Here is a 25,214-nt window from a genome sequence, read left to right as displayed (position 1 = left end):
AAGAGACTGCATGTAAAGAATGATTGTATTGTAGATAATGGATATCCGCAAAACAGAATCGTTTTCATACAATTTTTAATGCCTCAATGTACCGTACACCACACCTTTGAAGCCACTCATGCCTCTGCTGGGTCGAAGCGCGCACGCACTTGTGCGCGCCTCTTGCTCGCATATAGCTAAAGCCATTGCCACCTCTTGCCCAAGCTCTAGTCCTTCCTTGTCCTCGGTTGCCGTCAGATCCGTGGCTACCTTAAAAACAGACACTCTGGAGCTGTGCTCGAATTTACATAATCACGTCAAGGCCCGACTCGATTATAAGAAGCTCGTCGATAACGTAGACGCGGCCATTGCGAATTGCCAAAAGCGCTGCAGCGACGGCAATCCGCAGCTTGTAGCGGATATCTACCAGCGTCAAGCTACGTTGCGTCACAGTGTCAATCTATTGCGTGCAGAGCGCAATAGCCACGCGAAACAGCTTAGCTTGGCTGTGGCCAAGAAAGATGTCGAGTCTCAGGCCTTTCAAACATTACGACTGCGTGGTGTCGAGCTAAAAGAGAGGATTCTACAGATTGAAACGGAGCTTGACACCGTGTCAAGTGAGCTCGAAATTGAGGCGCTAAAGCTCCCGAATGAAACCCACCCGGACGTTCCTATTGGCAATGAACATGCATCTCGTCTCGTTTTAACCCATGGGAAGAAACCTCTATTTACGTTTAAACCTAAAGACCACTATGACCTCGCTACGAGCTTAAATTTAATCGATACTCAGACCGCAGCCAAAGTGGCGGGGTCGAAATTCACGTATCTCTGCAATGAAGGCGCCATGATGGAGCTCGCCCTCGTCCACTGGACACTGAATACGCTACGAGCGCGGGGCTTTAAGGTTGTCTTTCCACCCGACGTGGCTCATTACAAGTTCGTAGAAGGTTGCGGGTTCCAACCACGTGGCGACGCGACGCAAATTTACTCCATTGCCCACTCGGACTTGTGTCTAACCGCAACATCGGAAATTACACTGGCAGCCGCAAAGAGTAACGAAATTTTATCCACTTCGTTGTTGCCACTGAAATATGCAGGCTTTAGCCACTGTTTTCGCACGGAGATTGGCCACGGCGGTCGCCAGACGCGTGGCATTTATCGAATTCATCAATTTAGCAAGGTCGAAATGTTTGCATTTTGTGCGAACGAAATCCAAGCGCAAGCTTTTTTAGAGGAAATGGTGGACATTCAAACGACAATGTACGCCGAGCTTGGACTGCATTTTCAATTAATCGACATGGCTACAGAGGATCTTGGAGCGCCGGCGTACCGTAAGTTTGATCTCCTCGCTTACATGCCGGGGCGGGACGAATATGGCGAAATCTCAAGTATGTCCATGTGTACCGACTATCAAGCTCGTCGTCTTAATATTCGCCACAAAGATCTCAAGGCAGAAGGATCCAAACCCTCGTTTGTCCACACCCTTAACGGCACAGCTTGTGCTGTCCCGCGATTACTTATTAGTCTATGGGAAACGTATCAGCAAAAAGACGGTTCAATAATCATTCCTGAAGTCCTTCGACCGTATATGGGGGGGCAAGAAATCATTTGCCGGACTGCGTAAGACGCGAGATAAATAGCACGATAAATGCGAATTACGTAGTGTATCCATCTTCTAATCCTTGACGTCTTACACGTGGGTAATCTCGTCTCTCGCCCATTTGTTTATTTTATGCTATAACCACACACACGCTCGTGTCATGTCTGAACTTTTCTGGTCGGACAAATTGTACCGTCAAGCCGCCTCCGTACGTACAAGAGACCCCGAAAGCAGTCGCGAAGATCAAATGATTCAAATCGACCACAATCTGTTAACACGTACACTTGCGTCTTGGTAGCAGCCGTGATGATCCCAGACAATACACGCTCGTGATCGTCATTTCCTGCGAGTGGCTGACGTCGAAACACTTGAATCTCCTGTCCTTCCTGTACCATGTGCGGATTAACCTCAAGTCTCCTCCATGGGTACATTTTTTGCCGAAAATGTCCGGACATTGGCAACACGACAGTTGATTCGACTACACGTGGGACCCCCCTGGGCGTCACAATTCGACGTCTTCGCCTCCTATTTCGAGCCTTGACGTGACACAGCCAAGCACTTTGAATGCGTATCAAATCTTCTTCACTCTCTTTCGTCGTCACTTGCTTCACAACAGGTTGAAACACCAATGGTCGCCCAAGTAGCTGTTCTAGACACTTTTTCTCTTGCCATTCCACCTTTTGCGCACAATCTTCCTTGACCTCGAGTCCGTTCTTTGGAGACGTTACCGGTCGTCGACGTAGCGTATTCGTACTGCCCTTTAAGGCACAAGTCTCCCGTGTGTCGTTAGGCACGGTGCGACGTCGACGACTAGTTACACTCACGCCTTCCTTGGCTGTCTGAAGTCGACGGAGTTCGTGCAGAAAATCAGCATCCATTGTGTGCTGAAGTTCAGTACAGCGATTGGTGTACGACTCTTGTGCTTTCTCGACCGCGTAGTCGTACACTTTTTGGGCCACCGTAGTGCGCCATTTATAAGCCCGTTGGCCTTTATTAATTGCCTCCTGACGACGCGAAACGAGCACTTTCTTGCCCAGTTGAAAGTCCACGGCAGTCTCTAATTCGAGTTGGTGTTCTAAAGCGTGGAGTCGTGTTAATTCGTCCTCGAGACTCGCGCGATGACTTGGCAATGGAATGTCGCCAAACGTATCGCATTCATCCAGATCCACTACGTCTTTATCATGGCTACATTCATGACAAAACGAATGGGTTACACAAGTAGGGAACTTCAGTTGAAATACCATTTTTCTCTAAAAAATGGCCTTGGGCAAACACAACTTTGGCCACAAGTTGTGACTTGGTGTGTGTCAAATTTCAAAATGACAAGAGCAAATGGCAAAAACGAGACGGCAAAAAGGGTCAAAAGGTGGTACTTTTCTCACACCATTAACGATAGAAGGCGTCGTGTTTGGTCTAGACGCGACGCGCGCGCACTACACGTTGGAAACACACACGCAGCTTCTGGAATTCCTTTTCACAGGCAAAACGGTTCACCCCGCCATGAATGTCGGCGACGCACTTGCCGTACACTTGAATCTGGCCACATTTGCACCACGAATGTTTCAATGTCAATATATTGTGTACGCAGCGCACGGCAACGCGTCGTCATGTCAATGTATACAAAACGAGACAATCGTACATCAAGAGGACACTCCCCCACCATCTGTGCAAAGATCGTAGCCAGACGCACGGGCGGCATTTTCTTCCTTGTAGCGCTCTCCGTCGCCATCCTCACGTCTTCTCGACTCGACCTCTTTTACAGTCGAACGAAATACAAACGATTTAACCGTCCAAGAACCACCCTCCCATCGTACACAATATTCTACTTCCATTATTATCCACCTCCTTTCGCTACAACTACCCTGTCAACTTTTACAAGACACTTACTCACCAATTTCCTTCTCACTCACGAAATCCTCCTTCAAAACCACCTCCCCATCTTCCCAACCTCCTTCCTCCTCTCCATTCTTCACTCGATAAACCTTCTCTTGCAACTCTTCAATCATCCTCCTCGTACCCGCTTTCAACACCTTTCGAATCACATGCAACACGTGTGTTCCATCCACATTCTTTTCTTCTTCCAACAACTCGTGCAATTGAACAACCATAGCCTTCATCGACTCATTCACCAACGCCACCCATCGCAATCGCTCTTCCTGAACCATCCCTTTCAAGACCTCATTCGATTCACTCAATAACACGTCCTTTGGTGCCTCAAGTACACTCTTTAATCGTCGAATCTCCTCCATACTCGCCTTGAAAGCCGTCTCCAAATGCCACTTCGAATCCTCCATTTCCACGCATGCTTTCCTCGCTTCCGACGCAGCCACTTGCAACGCAACGTGATGTTCTTGTTGGATCAATACAAGCTCTTGTTCCAATAACTCACGTGCTTGAATTGCATGCTTAAGTTCGTGTTCCAATCGATTCCGTGTAGTAATGACTTCCACTCCAAGCACTTGATTCGACGTTTCAATCGAGATCTCGGCATTTGTTTGGTGGTGTGCGAGTTGAGCATATGCCGTCAAGAGCTCTTGATACTCGGCTTGCAAGTGATTTGTTTGTGTCACAGCAGCGTCCTTGGCACGTGTGATGGCATGAGACTCTACCAATGCACTTTGTTGGGCACGTTCAAGTGCTTCATACCGCGTTTCCAGACTTTCTTTCTCAAGCTGAAGACGGTTGTATTGCTCCATCAGTAAGTCATAGCGTTTTTCCAACGACAAATGCTGTTGAGAGTGGGCATTCAATTGCAATCCAAGTCGCTCGTTTTCACTTGCTAAACGCTCAATACCAGAAAGGATTGTTGTCACGTCATAAGATCCTGTGAACTGCCCACTTGGAATCGTACGGGATGAAGGTATGCGAAGTAAAGCATCAATTTTAGCATGCATTTCCGACACTTGTGTTGCGAGGGAATGATCAAGTTGTGAAGAGAATTGTACCGACGGAGTGGATCGTAACAAAGAAGATCGATTCGTTTCATACGAATGAAATCCATCACGATATCGTTGGTCACGGTCTTGCATGGGATTTTCAAAGGCCGAGTCATAGTGTGGATATCGAAAGTGTTCACGGTTTAATGCGTTGTTGAGAGACACTTCGTCTTGATACGGCACAAGATCACGAGGAGTTTCAAAAGATTCAAGATGGTTTCGAGGTATTGGTGTTGACATGGAATGGCGATTGGAATGCTGTGATGGCGAGTGAATTGACTCCATGACGGATTCCTTGGATGTTTCTTGTGTGTTTTTGAGTGTGGCTTTCAGACGAGAAGCACTTGATTTGGTTTTTAAAAGCTCGATTTCAAAAAGGTACCATTCGTGGCCATTTGTTTTTCCGGGTGGTGCAACCAGTATCCGTTTTCCTCCTTTTTTCATGCCTAAAATTCCTTCGTCAAGTGCTTTAAAACGTTCCGTGGCATCTCCAAGACGAAATTTACGCAATTCGTTTTTTGTATTAGCTGTTTCAAATGGTGGATACTTAGTCACGACATCCGTTGGCAACGACGAGGCATTTCCAACAACTCGCCACGCTTGAAACGCCACGGCTACCATGTCTCCCGTCGTCACGGCAGGCAACTCGGGCTTGACAAATACTAAATCGTCTTGAATTAACGCACTTGGATGCGTTTTTGTCACGCTTTTGTCAAGGCCCCAAATTTCTACATGAAGTTTGGCTAAAAAGACGTGCCGCATGAAGTCGGATACTTGCGAATCGTTGGGAAACTTAATGGACCAATTTTGACTATGGTCATCGTAAAAGTTGACGTAACTTTTCGCTTGAAGGGTGGGGTTGAAAGTACTAAATTTAAGAGGAAGGGTACACAAATGGTGTTTGGCGGCATTGTAGAATAATAAAGTATACGAGGTTTCCGCCCCCACAATAACACACCCGACTGCGGCTTTGGTACCTGCGGTGGCGCCACCTAATTGGACATACTTCCGCTCGGATGCGTCGTATTGATACAGCGACACCATGGTCGAATATACGACTGTCGAGGCCGCTGGTGATGAAGACACTGCAGAAGCTGCGGCTGGCGGTTGTTGCTGAGGCTTCATGATGGGTTCGCGAGGAGCCGTATATCGCAGCGCATCGTTGCCGCCACCGGTTGTTGCTGCGTCCTGGAATAGACCATTGAGACGAGAGCGTGGATTTGACGACATTAGCAGAACGTGACCGGCGTGGGGTACGCACAAGGACCAGGAAGGTACGACGGATGCCACGCGGTTCTTTAAGAGGCAAGCACCAGATTTTTTCGTAAGGTACGGGCTTTTTTGGACGTAAAACGATGATCGGTGCTCATTTTTTTGGAGAAAAGGACAAAAAGAGCACTGGATTGCCTGCTTTTGGGGTACGATCGTAATCGTCGTATTTATGTGAAGTCGGTGCATAGTGTCATTTCTTACATACCCTAAAAAAGAAACACGTCTTTTTATCGTACTTCTTCCTTGAATAATTCGTACAGCACGCGAGCGGTTTATATGGAAACTCCTATTTATAACAACTTTTTATTAGCGAGCAATCGTCAAAATTATTAGGATTGGCATCCTGACAACGAGAGGCATGTGCATCCCTATCAAAAAGATATAGTAAATGTACCACAACAATAGTTCACCAATCGAATGGTGCCCCATTTCAAAGCCCGTCACATATTCACTACAACCTATGTTGGATATTATAAATAAAGGGGATTTGTTCTCTCTTTTCGGATAGATGCACTTCCTTTTTAAGTCACGTTGTAACGGTGTATCGTTACATGAAATTAACACTTAAGGTTGGTATTTAGAGTATTATATAAACGGTTAATACTATTTGAAGAAAACTAGTTAACATGGTTATATTCTAAAAGCTTATCCATCGGTAGATATAGACCATTTATCTGCTTTCTCCGCGGTCCAGTCAGCGCTCGACGCGCGCAAAGAGAGAGACAGATAAGACTTTATTACATGTTTTGAATTTGTTTATAATTAAGTTCGTATGAAATAGATAGAAACAGAAGACCCAGATTATATTGAATACAATTTTTGATTAACCCTATTTAAAGCAAGTATTTTAAAGAGAGCCTTCCTCTGCACGTACTAGTGTACGTGAAGTGACGTGAGGCACCACTCGCATTGAGGCAGTGCCTAGTAGGCTTTTACTGAAGCAGTACAAGTTAGTAGTGCCCCGTTACACCTGGTAGCAGTTTGTAGTCCGTCCAGGGACCACAGTTCCATCATCTAACATGGACATGTTAGATGACAAATGAAATACGTGATAGCTACTCCTTTCTAAGTGACATAGAAAGGAGTGCGGTCGAACGAATGAGTTCGACCGTATGGAGCGGTGCCATCTTAGCCATGCTGTCCGGTTTGAGAGAGATGCCACTTTCAGCCATCGCCAAATTCATACAACATGTACTTGACGAGGCAAAGGAGAAGGTAGCCTTGCTTAGTCAGCAAGGCTCTCAACAGGCAGAACTATTGAGGTTACAGCAGGTACAGACCCCTGTACCTGGGATGACGCACACGCGTCGTCCGGAAACCTTAAAGTCAGACATCTCTAAGTATAGGGGAGTCGAAGAAGACTACATCTTAAGATGGTTTGTCAAGTTGGACGATGCCATAAGGGCTCGCCACATCGTCGACGAGCAAATGCAAGTCGCATTTGCACAGTTAAATCTTGCAGGTCGTGCCAAAACTTGGGCACTAGGCCTTAAATTGCGCGATCCATATGTCTTTGAGTCGCTAGAGGCTTTTCAATCCCGGCTCAAACAGACGTTTGAACCGCCTAGGGCTGAGTTCCAGAGCACAATCAGAGCTTCTGCAGCTCAAGCAAGGCAAGCGTGATGTTCACGCTTATGCCCAGCATATACGACATTTAGCGAGTTGTATTACAATCGTTGATTACGGTGCTCATGCAAGGTCTTACGGATGGCCACGCAAAGACCCGCCTCTTCCGCTTGGAACTAAATACTCTTGATGAAGCAATATCCGTTGCGGAACAGGGTGACTTTAGCTTGGGACAGGCTCATGCTTGTCGTCATCGTATCATCCTCCAAGACGACACGAGCTTGGAGATCCAGACGCTACAGACCTCTCCTATGTCGAAAGCGAGAAACCTCGCTGTCGAACAACAAGTGATTGCAGAAATGCAACCGCTGATAAAAGTTAGGACTCTACGCTTATGAGCGCAGTGCCCCACGCTCAGTACCGAGAGGTACTGAACGTAATTATGGACCAAATGTCAAAAAGGGCAACGGTCGCGGGTCCGACGTTGTTGCGAAATCGCCACAGCGAGACGGATCGCCAGTAAACGGTCGGGGTCAGTAGGGGCGCAACGCCTTACTGATCCAGCAACCACAAGAGAATTTGCAAATCTCTTGACTAAAGTTGCTCCAGACACACAATCATTATCTGTCTCTGCACCTGGTGATGAGGTATCCCTCATCACCTTGAGGTTAAATGTGACAAATGATTTGTCACTTAGACCTTAGACCCCTAGTGGACTGTGGGGCGTCTAATAACTTTATTCGTGACCAGTCGCTAGAGGGTCCTAGGTGCAAATATGTTAGCCGCGACATCCCTCCATCGAGGATGACAGTACGTCTAGCGACAGGCGCATCCATAACAGTGATAAACGCGTAATGAAATTTGACTACACGTTAAAAGATTTACAGACGATGATGATTTCATCGTACTGTATTTCGATGAAAAATTTGATGTCATCCTAGCTTTACCTTGGCTCAGAAAATATGAGCCAAGAATCAGCTGGCAGCATCGATCCGTAAAGATGTCTGCCACTTGTTCATCAGATGGCCATCCGATGAACGTCTTGGAGCGCCCACAAGCGTGTGGATGTACTACGAGTGAGTGCGATGGCCTCACTTGTGGTGCGGTCTTTAGTACGACTGTACAAGATCACAGTGTGATTGCTTATCACACTGTGGAGTCAGCTGCCGGCATGCACAGGCAGTGCCGAAGTCCGCCACTCAAAGATGTCGAGTGGATGAAGACATGAATGTACACCTAGCGGGTGACATTCAAGGAGTATACCAGTTGTCCAAAATGGACAACACGATGATATTAGGTCGAGTAGAGAGTCGATTGTAGAGGACCCGACTGTGATAGCGCAATCATATTCGAAAAAGATTGAGAGAATAAGTCCACACGTACCTGGGGAGAAGTCTCTTTAAATAGTTAAAGCTGAAGTGACTAGACTTCAGCATCTTGAGGGATTAAGCCCTCGGCAGCCTTTAAAAAATGGGTCCTAGGAAGAAACCGAGAAATTGAATGCTTCGAAAATGATGAATCATGAGAAAGCGCCTGTATTTTTGATCTGTATGCGCCTTCGAAGTTAACTTCGGAGATAACTGAATTACCAATCCTTGAACCCAAGCGGTTCTTGAGAAATCTGCATAGTGGTAGAATCAAGCAGATCTGTGTAATCGTCACAGAGGACAAATACGTAACCGATATATGGTCGGCGGAAATTTTTGCAGAGAACGAGCGGTTTCTCAGAAGCTCATCGATGGACGAAAGTGTCCTCGATGTGAAGACTCGGATTGAGATATATACTGCTCAACCCTGGGAGGCACTTAAGATAAATCCTTAACACAAGGATTTGATTGAATTCAGGATTGTATTTGTGTCATGAAGCAGTGGCCACTGCCTCGTGAACAAGTACTTGCGATCGATAAAGATTTTATCGATCGATTCAAAGCGGGCCATGTAAGGGAGTCAACCTCCCAACATAGCTCTCCGACCTTCTGTGCGCAAAAGGCCACAGGAGGGTGGCGGATTGTGCACGCATTCAGAATGCTGCAACGGTACCGGCTCAAACGCCGATACCTAGAAAATACGTAATCATAGATGGTATGTCTAAGAGTACCATCTTTTCATCTATGGATCTGATGGATGGATTTTATCAGATCCTGTACAAAGCAGTGAGCACTCCCAGTTGGATGATCTGGGAATGGCTAGCAATGCCACAGGGCTTAGTAACGCCCCTGCAACATTCAACAGATGCGTAACGAATCTATTGAAACTGGTGCGAGAATTCGCACCGAGTTATTTTGACGATGTATTCGTCCATAGCTGGGCTATGGACGGAAAGACGGACGTGGAAGCTCATAAAACTCAGATTTATCAGGTTCTAACCTTTATGCGAAATCATAAATTGTACGCAAATCCTAAGAAGTGTATATTCGCTGCAAGTGAAATACCACTTCTTGGGTGCATCGTCGGTAAACACGGCGTCGCACCCTGATCCGGAAAAAATCAAGGCAACTACCGACTGGCCAGTTCCAGTCGATGTCAAGGGACTTAGAAAGTTTCTTTGATTAGCGGCGTACTTGCACAAATGCTCCGCAATTCTGCCAAATTGACACTTTATCTCTCAAGTCTCTTGAAAAAAGACGACGAGAAATGGCTATGGAACGCCGATTGTCAGCGTTCCTTTAAAGGTATCAAGCAAAGCTTGATGCAATCGCCCGTCTTGACGATTGCAGCGTTCCTTTGAAGGTTTGAAGCAAAGCTTGATGCAATCGCCCATCTTGACGATTGCAGATTAAGACAGACCATTCCATGTGGTCTTTGACGCCAGCGATTTCGCAATCGGCTGCGCGTTAATGCAATACGATACAGACGGCGCGGAGCGCGTCGTCTGTTACTAAACGCATCAGCTGCAACCAGCTGAACGTAATTATCAGTGGATGACAAGGAACTCCTTGCCATGAAAAATGCATTGGCTGTATAATTTCTCCGTAGAGTAAAAATCAGGACGACTTAATGTCGTCGCTGATGCGTTATCACGCCGACTCGACTTCGATCCGGCTACGCATTCCAACAGTGAAAATAGTCTGTTGCAAAAATCAACTTTGTTTGATGACATAAAGAAAGCATTTCCAGAAGATAAGGACATTCTGCGTTTAATGGATCATCTGATGTATCCATTGGAGGAATCTTTTAACGATTAACCGGCTTTTATCGATCGTCATCCGATCGAAACACAACACACAACGGCTTATTGTATTACATAGCCGTTGGCGGCAACACTCCACGTGCCATCGTCCCTACTCACAATGATTTGCGCTTGCGCATCATGTTTAAGTGTCACGATGCACCACGAAGTGAGCATCGTGGACATGAGAAAACTTATCTCACAGAAAGTCGCGAGTTCTACTGGCCCTGCCAGTATCAGCTCGTGCGCAAGTACATTTGTGCTTGCGAGGTATGTCAACGGGTGAATCCGAGCCCTTCATCTCGTGCACCTCTCCAATCTCTACCACTTCCGGCAGAATGTTAGCAGTCCGTATCTATGGACTTCGTCTTTGGAAAATCCGAAGACGATCACAGAAACAACGTAATCCTTGTTTTGTGTACAGATTCAGCAAGATGGCACATCTTGCTGCAGTACCAGAGTCGATCACGGCTCCGGGCTGTGCCCGTGTCTTTGTTGACACAGTATTTAAAATCCACGGTTTACCCTGTGAACAGGTCGCGGATAGAAATCCACGGTTTACGGCGGAGTTTATCAATCCATGTTCCGATCTCTCGGAACACGGCTGACTATGCCAACTTCTGATCATCCAGAGACAGATGGTCAGACGGAATGTGTAAATCGCGTTATCGAAGAGTTACTTCGAGGTTACGTCCAATCGTTATTAATTTGAAGCGAGTTTTTACCGATGGTCGAATTCGCCATCAAATCCGGTGCTACTTTGGTGCATGCGTCTATAACGCATAGACCGTTCTTCGTGAATTTCTTACGCCATCCACGCATACCCACCCAATTCGAGGGATCCTCTTGGTCAAGGGGGGTGGACTCGCTTGAGCAAAACCATTTCTGACTCATGCTCATCGCGCGTCGAAGTTAACAACGACGCGAATGATGTCGATGTCGAAACAATCGACATCGAAGATAATATAACTGGCAGTGCGCACAAAGCGCACTGAACAAGACAAAACAAATGAGTCAGCAGCGGAATTTCTGCTGGCTCGAGAATCAGTAATCCGTTTCGTACAGGATTGTATTGCTAACGCAGTGGACCGTCAGAATCGGAACACGAAAGAGCAAAGTTCTTTCATTTAAAATTAATGACTTAGTACTTCTCTCTACCGTAAACTTACCTAAGCGTGTAGTCACTAATGTGGGTAGCAGTAAACTACTACACAAGTTCATGGAGTCTTTCCGTGTACTGCATCGCAGAGGCAATGCGTACACAATAGAATCGCCACGTTGGATGCGATCGCATCATTTTTTTAGTTGGTCGGCTTCGCCCGTACCATCAAAACGCGGTTTCTTCCGAGGACGGATCTGACTACCCTTTTCAAGAATCCCCAATTGATTTCTGTGGTCACGAACCAGATTCTCATGTTGAATCTGGAGATTCTCATGCTGGATCCGAAGATCCTCGAAACCGCAAAGGGCGGAAGAGAGCTCACCACGAGGAGCGTGATATTTCCCTTCGTACTCCAGCAAGGAGTACGCACTCTTCGAACGGTCTTCCAACCGCTCGATATGGTGAGCCTGCACTGTCTACTCCAACGAGCAACGCTTACCGCGCTCGTGATCAAGTCCCTCCTCCAAATCATGGAGAAGTGATCGAGTTTGTCGATTTACAACTCTAGATCCGACACATGGGTCGGATCTAATTTTCCTTCCTCCACCACAACCATTGGTGGATTCCCACGGTGGCCAGCGTTTCCTTGTGGAACGCATTTAAAACCACCGTGATACGAAGGGGCAGCGAACGAATTATCTTGTTCGCTGGCGCGAATATCCACCTTCACATGACAGTTGGGAACGAGGTTCTCAGCTGGTTGTTGGCGTTTGAGGGCCTCGTCGGTCAGTATGACGAGACCCGTCCGATGGATCAGAAGGTCCATCGGAAAACACGCGCCCCTGGTACTTGTAAATCGATTGCAAAACGCCAATCGCATCACGCATCTCGATAGAGATGCGACTTCTTCCCCAGGGCGAAGCAAGGGAATAGACATTTCCTTTTACTCGCTTCGTGTTTGAACACAACACGGACAGGGATCAACCCACGTGAAGCATGGAAGTCGTGCCTCAGGATACAACCGATGCAATTTATACCTTGCACCGGTTGGAGTTCGTTTCTAAAAATTAACGCGAATCGCGTTAAGTCCGTTAAGTCTTTGAAGCCAGGCTTTTCGCGTCCAATGTCTTTGACATTGCGAATGAACGCGCTCCAGGCTTGCATCAACTAGAATTTATCTCGCTTGTTGTTGCCAATATACCAGCGATGTTTAAAAAAGCATCGAAATAAAAATCTTACTCAGTGCGAAAGTTTTTTCACGCTGGGATCAAGGCCATGTAGCTTTGTCGCAATAAACAAGGGTATTTATTGTGAGGAGTAGTCTCTCTTTACAACTATTGATTAGCTGTTCGTACAAAACACGGCGTCTTCTCTGGGGCAGGACGAGACATTTAGTGTCTACGATCCCCTGAGTGGTACCACTGAAGCAGGGGTACCACAAGAACTTTATTACGATGGCTTACGCCATCGTCATCACCACGCACAGAAATATGTGCAGGTGGCGGCACTGGAGACGGTGCTGGCGATGAGGAATCATTCTCATCGTCGGAACCGAACATGCTGTAGCGAATGCTACCTGCACGTCTACCCGAATCAGCCCTCATTCGAAGGCTCATTGTCAGCCGCCTGACAATGATCAGGCGACTGTTCTGTTCTCCCCGAGTCGGCCGCACTCATAGTCGACCTCCAAAGAGGGGTTGTATTCACGTGTGGCCCACCACGAGCATACGCAACATTAAAAGTTGCGGGCGAGACGATACTACGGCAGATGGAACGTACGCCGCAAGAGACAATAATGCATCGCCCACGGCTGCATGAACCGCAGCTGAAGGCACCGCACTATTCGCATACCGCATGGACTTAATAACCATGCGATAGAATTAAAAAAAAATCTGACCAATCAACATCGTTTTTAATCAAGCGGTGTTATAAGGACCACTATATCCAATGACAGTCAGAGTGATTGTCGTTTAAGGGAGGGGTACTGTTACGGGGTGTATCGTTACATGAAATTAACACTTAAAGGCTATTAATAAACATATTATCCAAAAGGTAGATATTATTTGGAGAATATTACTTTACATAAAAATATTCTAAAATGCTTTTCCATTGGTAGATAGAGATCATTATATCTACTTTCTCCGCGGTACAGGCAGCGCCGGACGCGCGCAAACAGAGAGGCAGAGACGACTTTATTACATGTTTTGTACTAATTTATAATTTAGTTAGTGTTAAATAGATAGAAACAGCAGAACTTAACTATATTATATACAGTTTTTGTTGACCCTATTTAAAGCAAGGATTTAAAGAGAGTCTTCCACCACTCGCACTGAGACAGTGTGAAGCTCACTTGTACCGAAGCAGTACAAGTCAGTAGTGCCCCGTTACACTCGTGACACAGAATATAATTCACTTAATTTTTTCACTGTAGTGATGAGATGTAATTGATTCGCGTCCATTAGCTTTTGGAGACTCAGACAAAATCTCTAAAACCTATTGGACGTGCATCATTTGTGCCATATTTACACACGCCACTGCATATTTTACTTTCGAAGTAGGTTGGACCGATGTTCGAGCTGCAAGATGTCGCTTTCTAAAATAGTCTGATCACATAAAAGCTTATCAAATTAAAGAGATTACGACTAAACATGCGCTGGCGGTCCGTGAAGCCATTTTCATCGAAGAGATCTTTGAAAGTGGAAACAAGATAACGTGTAGCGAATAATTTTAGGGGCCTTCAAGACATAGATGTATGATGGCAGGAGATAGTATCAATTAAAGAAATTTCTCGAATGCGTGGGTGATGCCGACAAACTAAGAATATCGATCAGAAAGAGTTAGTGAGCGCAATTAAACAATTTGCCATTTGTCTCGATGAGCGGCTTCTAAAGCTGCACCGTTTGTTAGCTCTTAAGATACGCCTTGTATTAGTGCATGGAGTTGCTTTGCCGGTTCGGTTGAAGCACTAAAGGACTAATTGGTAATATATCTTGGGAATTGTCATATGCACCCCACCTTTGGTTGTATTCTCCTTCCCCTTGAAAGATAATTCACCGCCAGACACATACCTTTTAGCTTAAACTCAGTCATACTCTTCTCCTACTATTAAACTCAGTCATACTCTTCTCCTACTATTATGCTAGCTCCTCCTTCTCAAGTAAACCCTAGTTCTGCTAAGTGATCAGCAGTGTTTGGGAATTTACACATGCGAAAGGTTACGCAGTTCACGCTACGTTCTGACAAAGCAAAAGTGATACTAAAGTGCGATAGAGGTGATTTATATAAAGATCTTGTCAAGCATGTCACGTTATGACCGACATTTTAACATATGCTGCAGAACGTAGGGTGCGCTGCAGCATATGTCGATATGTCGGTCATAATATTCAAACTTGCAAAAATCGTGTAGTTGACTCTAGTAGCTCCATGCCAGGTCCTTCTGATCTGTACTTTAGAAGAATATAATCAGTTTTTATCTAACGTGCTTGCGTGAAATTGTGTCTGACCTGAGCTCTAGGGGTTGATTGAAACGTTGGGCGTGAAATTATGAAGGTGAGTGGAATTATGACGGTGGGGTGAATCGCGCGCGTGAAATTAGAGGTGAGATAAATTTGGGGTGGGGTGAATTTAATGTTGAGACTTCGGGCTTTTTTTTCGGAGGGGGGGGGTGACGTGAATATAGCACGAATTTAGGGTGAGATGAATATAATAATATTGATTTTAGGGTTATTTAAGGTGGAATGGGGTGAATATAACCAAAGGTAGGGAGAATATAAAATTTCCCTGTATTTAATTATTTTTTTGCTGTGCGACGCCAGCAATGGCTGACTTGGCACTATCTATTAATCACTGTTTAAACGCTGGAGCGGTAAGCATCCAAGCACGTACTTAATGCGTGTCTTTAATCTAATGAATGCGCGCTATTCAAGCTTTCAAAAATCAGCCAATCGATTTAAAAAATCATTTTTCTTACTTCAGCGGCAACGCGCGCACGCAGTCATCAAGGTAGTCGTGCAAAATCAAAGTGCCAAGCAACAGAGTCGCCAACTCATTATAATAAAATGGTCGGACGCGAAACTTTTTAAAGCGGCGTACGCCATTAGTTCTGTCACGCACTTGGCGGGGTGAAACTCGAGTCGAGATGAACGGTGTGAAATGTGGTGTATTGAGGTAAATCGAGATTGAGAATGCAACGACATGTTGTTGACGTGAGGCGCCTGGAGATCCTGGAGATGATCGCTTTAGTGTTCTACTGATACTACTGATCTTGTTGACGGTGCATTGAACTTGTCGGGGATTCGAGTCGCGGTTAAAAACGATGTTCTTCATCCGCGTCTGCTGGTGACGCATTGGATGGTCGGGACCATGACAGATTCAGCGGAATAAGCTGGTATCTGGTGACTTGGTTAAGTGGATCGACGTATGCGAATCGGAGATGTCATCGCAAAAGCAAGACGTTCGTCGTTAAATCACCACCGAAGGGTTGCATGGTGATTGTCAGAGACTGAGGATTCCGCGAAATGGAAAATGAAGTAGAAGGCATTGATCTTTTAGAAGGCGCGACTGCTAAACACCGATTTTTTATCTAAGGCACAATATCGGCTGCGAGAAGATTTACGTGAATGTGATCAAGCCGCGTCTATCAGGATCTTGCTTTGTTTGGCTGTCAATTTTTATGCTCGCACTGTACTAAATGGGTGTCAAAAGCCCTCTTAAGATGCTTGTTGGATGAATTTATCGATAAAATGCACCCACATTTGTTTTTGCAAGCTCTAGTAATCGCTCTAAGGACTGAATATTCGCTGTCACTGGGGATCAAGAGTATGGATAAATTCATGCCTACGATGTGTTCAAGAAGTGCGAATCTGACGACTACATATGGTTAAAGGAGATGGCAAGGCATGAACTTCGTGAAGCTCTACATCGGCAAACTATTCCGAACACGATACTCAGGAGACCAAGTAGGCGCTTAGTGATCGGTATGAGATTGCTTATATAACGGGGCACTGCCGACTTGTACTGCTTCAGTGCGAGTGGTGTCTAACGTTTCTTCACGTACACTAGTACGTGCAGAGGAAGACTCTCATAAAGAATCTTGCTTAAATTAGGATTAATAGTAAACTGTATATTATATATTTAAATTCTTCTGTTTCTTTTTATTTTATTCGAACTTGATTATAAACTAATACAATAAAGTCTTATCTGCATCTCTTTTTGCGCACTCCAGCGCTGACTGGACCGCGGAGAAAAAAGATAGAATGACCTATGTCTAACAATGGGTAATCTTTCCGGATATTACTACGTTAAGGTATATTTTTCAAATATTATCTACCCACTAGATAATATATTGATTAACAACCTTCAAGTGTAAGTATCATGTAACGATACACCCCGTTACAGCTCAGGCTTACATGATAGCAATAAGCACGGAATACCAAAACTCCGCCGTGAACCAAGAATCTCGATCCGAAACCACGAGGTCCCCGAGGAGTCAAAACAATCACAGTAGCTGTGATCGACTTTGGAACAGCAATAACGAAAGTGTATTCGATGAGAAGACTCGAATTAAACATTTACGTCTGCCGCTAATAACATACAATAATTTAATCGAATTTGAGGATGTATTTCCTGGCTCGGTACCAGGAAAGTTGCCAAAGGTTGAATCATTCGACACGCGAATGACCTGATTCCAGGTTCGAAATACTGTGTCATGAAGCAGTGGCCACTGTCTCATGAAAAAGTAAAAGCGATCGACAATTTCTTTGCCGATCGCTTGGCACAGGCCATGTGAAGGAGACGACCTCCCCACATAGCTCTCCGACCTTCTGTGTGCATGAAGCAACATGAGGGTGGCGGATTGTGCATGCGTTCAATAAATTTAATGCTTCAACGGCACCGGCGAAACGCCCATACCTTAAAAAGACGTAATCATTAATGGTATGTCGAAGAGAATATCTTCTCCTCGATAGGTCTGATGGATGGATTCTATTAGATTCTTATGCGTGAGCAGGATATCCCGCTCAAAGAAGCAAGCACCCTAAGCGGTATGCTATGGGAGTGGCTAGTCATGACGCAGGGACTTAGTAAAGCCCCTGCGACATTTAACAGATGTGTAATCAATCTGTTAAGGTCGGTGCAGGATTCCACACCGAGTTATTTTGATGACGTCTTCGTTCTTGGTAGAGCCATGAACGGAAAGTCGGATGTTGAAGTACCTCGTACCCACGTCCGAAAGGTTCTTACACTTGTGCGTAAGCAGAAGTTGTATGCAAATCTCAAGAAGTGTACATTCGCTGCAAGCAAAACAACACTTGTTAGGTGCATCGTGGGTAAACACGGTGTATGCCCTGATCCAGAAAATATCAAGGCGATCAACGACAGGCCTGTGCCAGTCGATGTAAGTGGGACTTGAAACGTTCCTCGATTTAGCTGCGTACCGGTCTGTGACGCCAGCAGTTTAGCTATCGGCTGTGCTTTAATGCAATATATGATACAGACGGCACAGAGCGCGTCGTCTGTTAACAATCGCGTCAGCTTCAAACAGCTGAAGGCGACTATCCTATGCATAACAAGGAACTCCTTGCCATGGAATATGCACTGGCTAATTTAGGGTCTATCTCTTGGGAGATAGACCGTTTTTGTGTATACGGATCAAGCGTCACTACGCACGGCCGCAAACAATCAACGCTTCTTGCAAAGAATGGCGGGATCGTTGCCTTACTTCGCGGAGTACAATTCTCTTTCTTCGCGGATATAATTCTCCGTGGAGCAAACCAGGACGACTTAACGTCATCGCTGATGCCCTTTTGCGCCGGCTCGATTTTGAGACGGCTGCACAAATCAAGAGTAAGCATAAGCCCTCTATTGCAGCAAGAATTGTATCGTCGTCAGCATTACTTGGCGACGAAATACGAGCCTATAAAAAGTAAGAATCTAAAAAACAAGTTTGATGTTTCACTTCATAAGTCCATCTCAACAACATTTAAAGAGATTGTCGACATTGTATCAATCTTCGTCAGATCGATACAAAACACGCAGTGGGTAACTATATCATACAGCCATTGCCGACGACACAACTCGTGTTGTCGCGCTCACAATAATTTGCTATTGCACATCATCTATGATGTTCACGATGCATCCATAGGTAACCATCGCGGGCGTGAGAAAACTTACACAGCAGTAAGTCGCGTGCGTTACTGGTCTCGCCAGTATAAAGTAACGTGCTTGCGAGATTTGTCAAAGGGGGAATCCTAATTTATATTGCCAGCACTGCCGTTCACTTCATCTTCAGGTTACGAAAAGCCGCTCAAATTAACAATGATATTTTTGTGTTTGTAGATCAATTCAGCAAGACCTTCCACAAGCTGCTGATAAGCCGTTCACTCCCAGCAAACACTATTGCCGACGGAGTATTGACCACGTCCTCGTCCACTGCGACAAGTACGCAGATTTGCTTGACTTTGCCACTAAGCAGACAACGCGAGAACCGCTCCAGTTCTAGCGTTGGTAATTGAGTAAGCTCCAAAGTGTGTATCAGATGCAGCGTATAAGCCCCTACACTTGATCCTTGTTTGCAAAGATTAATTCAGTGTCTCAGATACTTCCTTGAACATTTCCTCCAAATGTTCTTGGGGGTTAGCCCCTCCGGTTCTTGGAGACTAATTGACTTAAGCATCTCGAGACTTGTTGTCCTCGGCATGATCCTCTACGATCAAATCTTCAGTAGATCGGCGCTTATAGACAGGCTTTTCAAATTTTTTTGGATGTTACTTTCGAAGCAAGCATCCTTGTTTCGTACCGCTTAACTTGTTCATGTGCGGAATTTCGACACTAGCTGTGCACATACACAGCCGTCAGTAATCATGTCCACGTCACAATGGTAGACCTTCTATGCTGCATCTGCTTGTGCACAGCTGTCGGGATACAGTGTTGTGGGTAGTCAGACTGAGGTCTCGTGCAGCCGTGGAAACGACCGAACCACAAGTAAGGCCATCGCGCTCACTCGTGGGGAATCGACACGCTTGTCGGCGCTCCAAGATGCTGAGCAGATGGCCAGCTGGTGAACGAGAGGTAGGCATCGTCATGGCTTGATGCTGCCAGTTTATGCATGGCTTATTATTTTGAGCTACGGTAAACCAATGCTGACATCAAATTTCTCATCCAAATTCAGTACGATGTAAGCATCATCGTATTGTTTATGCATGAATACCAACAACACGTTATTTAACTGTTACAAATTCGCCTACCGAAAGGCGCACTGCCATCCTCGTTAGAGGAACACTGCACTCAGCGAACTTTAGCCTACGATCTTGTAGCGTCGATTGATACGTGCGCACTTACGTACGTTTTCGACTGAGTTATATTTATTCGAATATAAATAAATCTTATTAACCAATCACAAATGCCATCTTTGTAGATATGCGCTTATACGTATTGCGTGCGTTCTAATACTTGGTATCTTGGATGACGACAGGCACAAGGGTGGGTCACAATGTGAACCACAGTCAAGTGGTGGGTCTAATTACTTCACTTAAGTAAGTGACTATCCCCTTAAGTACACTTTAAGTACTGGACAGGGAGTGAAACAGTCTCAAAGTTAAGTAAGGTCAAGGCGATTTACGAAACCAGGCGTGAAAGTTGCTTACAGTTGCTTCGGTTTGACGATGAACGCAATTTGTAATTTAGAATGTTTCTGAGATATGTAGCAAGTAACGGGCTAAAGTTGCCCTAACACCTTGCTTCTGTGCTCATGAAGTACACCACTACAAATCTTAAGACATTGTCAACAAATTTTGTTTCATATTGTTTGCCACATTTAGAGGCCAATATAAACACATTCGCGTTTACAAGCTCCAGTGCAACTTGAAATCTTCGTAAGCGACCGTAACGAAATATGGAAATCGTCTACTTGAGCCCTCAGGATATTGGTTTGTGGCTGGCAGAGAAGATTGCAGAGTGAGTATATTATCCATGGTTAGTTCAATGTCTTCCTAACTAACCTTGAGATCTTTCCATCTTCTCAACAGGCGCCCCCAGAGCTGGTTTATGTACCACCCCTGGGTCCGGCGCCGGGAGGTGTAATGGACGACCTGGGAGCTGGGTAGGAAGCCGCTACGTCGTGTCGCATAGCGTGACACGATAGGTAAACTGCCTTGTCTCGGATCCGGACCCAAAACGTCCCAAAGTAACTGTGGGCACAACCACACCCCCCCCGGGGGCGGCTGGAAATTGAAAATACCCAGAGCTGCTTTATGTCACTCGTGCTGGCGACTCTCCCGAGGAGTTGCGACACTTCAAACTTCAACTGTATCCTGTTTTTTACACTCCTCCCGACTCTCTGAGAGAGCACCAGCCCAATGGCTTCACACAGCTCCAGGATTCGAGGTGATGGCAAAGCTTTAGTTAACAGATCTGTTACTGTAGCCTTGGTCTCAGTAAACTCGGTCTTGATCTTGCCTTTCAATGCGTAGTCGCGCAGAAACTTCATCTTGATGTCCACATGTTTGCTATTAGATGATGCCACCTCGTTATCAATCTGTTGTATAGCCGCTTGGTTGTCAATCCTCACCACAGCTGGAGTCTTGACCTTAACACCAATTTCCATCACTAGTTCCTTGATCCCAAGCACTTCCACACCGCCTACTGCGGCGGATACAAACTCGGCCTCAGCAGTCGATAATGCAACGGCAGTCTGTTTCTTACAATGCCATCCTGCAACCATCCTATTTACGAATTGGATGCCGGCGCTTATTGATTTTCGGTCTTTTGTCGTCGCCTGTGTAGTCTGCATCCGTATACGATACAAGTCGTGACGGTAGAGGCGGCCCGTCATCAGGCTTGACGTGTAGTACAGTAGCACGAGTGCCGCTTACATACCGCACTACTCGTTTGGCCAATTTCCAATCGCCGACTGTCGGCTCGTGACAGCTTCTGGTGACCTTATGTACCGCAAAGGCAATATCCGGCGGGCCAACCAAAGCAAGCTGCCGGCCAGTGATTGGAACTCCGTTACAATCGGCCTTTTGGGTATAGTTGTGCACTTCTTGAGCAGCGGTACTCAGTCTTCGGGGGTCTGGGGATCATTGATCTCGATTGAAGTTCGCACGGCATTTAAGTTTCCGAAATCGTGCTTGTCTAACATCTCAATAATGGTTTGCTCTTGGTCGATCTTGACGCTGCCATCTCCACATGTCTGAAAACGCATACCAAGGAACTTTGAAAGCACCCGTAGGTCCTTTAGTTGCAGGACGTCCTTGTTGGTGAATAACTCTTCCACCAACGTCGACGTGGTAGCTGTAACAATTAAGTCATCTACGTACACGCCAACCAGCACGGTGTCTTGGCCTTGTAAAACAAGCATGAATCCGTAATACACTGTTCAAAACTCAGCCCGATAAGTGTTAAGACTAGAAATTCGTTCTACAGCCTGCCAGATTGCTTTAGGCCGTAGATACTGCGCTCGAGTTCTAGCGCCAGCTCCTTAACACTGGACACACCAAACTTTTTAAGTGTCGCCGAATGAATCATCATCCCAGGGTATCTGAAGCAAGATATTGTATCCCTCTTTAACCGTTGCCTTGACGTACGCGCTTGGCACGTCTCCTCCATGTCTAGCCGGTTCTTTCCATATGATCGAGAATATAATAATGATTCGGATGCTGCTCATCGTGATCACTGCTGAATAGGCTTGGATGTAGCTCTCACCCTTGACCTGGCGGTCGCCTCGGCCAACAAGTCTTGCCTTCATCTTGTCGCAGTCGCCGTTTGCAAGTCGCTTGGTTTTGTAAACCCACTTAGTCGGCAGCGGGTTGGCGCCTACCGACCTGATCACGAGCTTCCAGGTACGATTTTCCTCCAAGGATTGGAGCTCCTCCTGTTCGGCTATCGCCTATAACTCGCTGTTGGAGCTGCGGCGAGCCTGACCGTAATTTAGCGGATCTGGTTCGTCCACGGGTCGTCGACCCTTTACGTTGCTGACGACAACTGTATAAGCCATCAATTCTGCTGGCTTCGTTTGACTAGTCGAAACACTTTCCTTCGTCTTGTTTACTGGGTTGGATGGCTTGGATGGCTTAGTTTTCTTACCGGCTTGTTCCAAGACTAGATCACCGTCAGTCTCAGCCTTGCGTCGAGACTTCTGCTTCACTCACGTTGATCGACGGACTGCATCTCTGTTAGATGTAGCTGCTACTTTCCTCATCGTCGAATATTTCTGGACAATGCTGTTTCGCGAGTTCGTTATTTCCTCCTCCGGTTTCGCCACGTCTTGGGGCGCAGTGCGGGCATATGACAACGCGATATCTTCGAGCTCATCATTATCCATGTCTCTAAGTGCATCTTGCACCAATTTGTTGGTTGTGTCGTCGAGTGTCTCAATGGCCGTTTCGTGGCGCGTCGTAACCACTGATCGGTCACTGCGTAACAGAACCTTGTAACCCTTAGTTTCCTCGTTATTTTCCAAGCTGTAGCCATCTATTATGTGTGGTACAAGAGTACGGTTCTTCGGATCGCGCCAAACCTGGCATGGAGAACCAAAAACGACGACATCTCGTAAACTTGGAGTTTTTCCAGTGAGTAACTTGAGTGGAGAGGCTCGGTTCATGTTAGCACGGGTAGGGCTTCTGTTGAGAATATATGCTGCATACTCTGCGGCATCGCTCCAGTAGCTCAGCGGTACGTCCGAGTCAAATAACATGCACCGAACCATGTTAAAAATCGTGCGGTTCATACGCTCGGCTTTTCCGTTGGACTGTGGGGTATTAGCCTCGGTTGTCTGGCGTCTGATTCCAGAATTCTTGCAGAACAAATCCACAGACTCGGGACGTATTCACCACCACCGTCGGTCCTTAAAACACGAACCTTGCAATTGAACTCGGCTTCGAACCATGCAACGAAATGCAAAAACTTGGTGGCAGCCTTGTTTTTGTGTGTAGCCGCAAAAACTCGGACATATCTGGTCTTGTAGTCCATAAATGTGACCAGGTATCGATTACCGCGCTTGTCTTGAGGTGGAATAGGGCCCTTAAGGTCGCTACATATGACTCCCCCAATCCTGTCGATTGGAGAATTTCCGGAATCCTTTTTGTGCTGCTCGGTTCGGGTGCCCTTGCCTGTCGAGCATGTGACACATTTGGGACGGTTGTAATTCGTGAATTTGATGCCAGAGCTTGGATCTTTTTCCATGCGCTCAATGGAATCGTAGGACAAGTGTCCTAGCCGCTGGTGATCTGTACCAGTGTACCCATATGCGGCTTTGACAAGTCACTGGATTTAGCGACCGCCGATAGTACTCTATCAACAAGGCTCTTGCTCTTCATGTTCTTCCTTAGGTAATCGACTGTCTCCACCATGCACACGTCATTAACTATTTTGAAGCCGAGCACAGTTTGGCTGCCTTGTATGATCTTGCCACCATTATCATCATCGACCAATCGACACTCTCTTCTTGAGCTGACCATACGAAATCAGTCTTAAATCCTTGAAGAGTGACGGAGCGAAGTAGACGTCGGGAAGGGTGACTTCATGGATATCGTCATCAACGCGTGACATAAAAGTTACACTGCCGACTTTAGTCACGTGCAACGCAGCGTCGTTTGGTAGAGTAAGTCCATCTGCACAAGGCACTGCATCATGAAGTAAAGTTTCATCTCCAACAAGATGACGGCTTGCCCCAGAGTCCATGACCCAGCAAGGTTGACATCTGATATTGTTGGATGCACAAAGTGTTTGCGCCTGAGAAATTGGGCTAACGGCCAAAGCAAAACGTCGATTGTTGCCCTTAGTATCGCTAGGTGTATCAGCATGTTCACTTCTCTTGACGTCAGCTAGACAGTCATATTGAGTTTGACCGACTGCTCCGCAATTGAAACATTGACGGTTCTCTCCAATCACTGCGACAACATCGCGTCCCATCTTCTTGGCGTTTCTCTGTTCGTCTTCGACCTCTTGTGCCCATGCTATTAACTCTTGCGAGTGTGCAATGTAGTCCAAACGATTTGGGTTAAATCGGATCATAAGCATGTGCTTTAAGTGTGGTGCGGCGTATTTGACGATGTAATCCACAATAAGCCGTTCGCTTGAGTCGCTTACTCGAGCCAGATGCATCAGGTAAAGCAGATGTTGTGGCCACGTTCTTGATGTTATTTTAGCTTCCGTAAACATCGCGGATGCTTGCATGCGTGACCATGACGCGGAAAGCCTTGTACATCTCGTCGAGCATGTACGCTCAGTTAAGGCTGCTTTCTGACGAAAGTAGTTGAGTTCCTCTGGAGGTACTCCCCGAGCTTGTTCACGTTGACCCGCTCTGCCCAGCGATAACCAGTCGCCATTCGGCCAACTCCAGTGCTTCAAGGAAACTATAAGCCCATTCACGAAAACCACTGCCGAATCCTACGTAAAGCTCGTTACCCGCAAAGCATTGAATCATGAGCTTTGACGTCTTGTTGCTTGGCACTGCGATCCAATAAGGTACAAACTGTTCAACGCCGCGCTGGTTTTGTTCTTCGGAGATTCCTTCGTGAGGCTGGCTCACTGGTACGTGCTGGTCACGAGCTGCGCGGGTGTAAATGCTTTCTTGGGCATACGGGGTGCCAG

General features: G+C 46.1%; 6 protein-coding genes across 6 annotated transcripts; 2 read left to right on the top strand and 4 right to left on the bottom strand.

The window, feature by feature from the left end:
- Positions 1-118: 118 nt before the first annotated feature.
- Positions 119-1,603, top strand: CCR75_001627 (uncharacterized protein; the record flags this gene model as incomplete). Its single annotated transcript, XM_067959729.1, has 1 exon — positions 119-1,603. The coding sequence occupies one exon, from the start codon at positions 119-121 to the stop codon at positions 1,601-1,603; it is 1,485 nt and encodes a 494-aa protein (XP_067819781.1).
- A 134-nt stretch (positions 1,604-1,737) lies between these two features.
- CCR75_001628 (uncharacterized protein) lies at positions 1,738-2,823 on the bottom strand (the record flags this gene model as incomplete). Its single annotated transcript, XM_067959730.1, has 1 exon — positions 1,738-2,823. One exon carries the CDS (start codon positions 2,821-2,823, stop codon positions 1,738-1,740), a length of 1,086 nt encoding a protein of 361 aa, XP_067819646.1.
- A 108-nt stretch (positions 2,824-2,931) lies between these two features.
- On the bottom strand, positions 2,932-3,308 carry CCR75_001629 (uncharacterized protein; the record flags this gene model as incomplete). The annotated part of the gene is made up of 2 exons (XM_067959731.1): positions 2,932-3,115; positions 3,219-3,308. 2 exons carry the CDS (start codon positions 3,306-3,308, stop codon positions 2,993-2,995), a joined length of 213 nt encoding a protein of 70 aa, XP_067819647.1. The 3' UTR covers positions 2,932-2,992.
- Positions 3,309-3,462: 154 nt separating this feature from the next.
- On the bottom strand, positions 3,463-5,973 carry CCR75_001630 (uncharacterized protein; the record flags this gene model as incomplete). Its single annotated transcript, XM_067959732.1, has 1 exon — positions 3,463-5,973. The coding sequence occupies one exon, from the start codon at positions 5,971-5,973 to the stop codon at positions 3,463-3,465; it is 2,511 nt and encodes an 836-aa protein (XP_067819652.1).
- Positions 5,974-15,441: 9,468 nt separating this feature from the next.
- Positions 15,442-15,749, top strand: CCR75_001631 (uncharacterized protein; the record flags this gene model as incomplete). Its single annotated transcript, XM_067959733.1, has 2 exons — positions 15,442-15,489; positions 15,600-15,749. The coding sequence occupies 2 exons, from the start codon at positions 15,442-15,444 to the stop codon at positions 15,747-15,749; spliced, it is 198 nt and encodes a 65-aa protein (XP_067819760.1).
- Positions 15,750-24,041: 8,292 nt separating this feature from the next.
- On the bottom strand, positions 24,042-24,725 carry CCR75_001632 (uncharacterized protein; the record flags this gene model as incomplete). The annotated part of the gene is made up of 1 exon (XM_067959734.1): positions 24,042-24,725. The coding sequence occupies one exon, from the start codon at positions 24,723-24,725 to the stop codon at positions 24,042-24,044; it is 684 nt and encodes a 227-aa protein (XP_067819759.1).
- Positions 24,726-25,214: the final 489 nt, after the last annotated feature.

This window comes from Bremia lactucae, linkage group LG18 (genome assembly GCF_004359215.1).
Source record: "Bremia lactucae strain SF5 linkage group LG18, whole genome shotgun sequence".
Classification (NCBI taxonomy): Eukaryota; Oomycota; class Peronosporomycetes; order Peronosporales; family Peronosporaceae; genus Bremia; species Bremia lactucae.
Note: the sequence above shows the minus strand (reverse complement) of the source record. Positions and strands in the feature narration are given on the sequence as shown.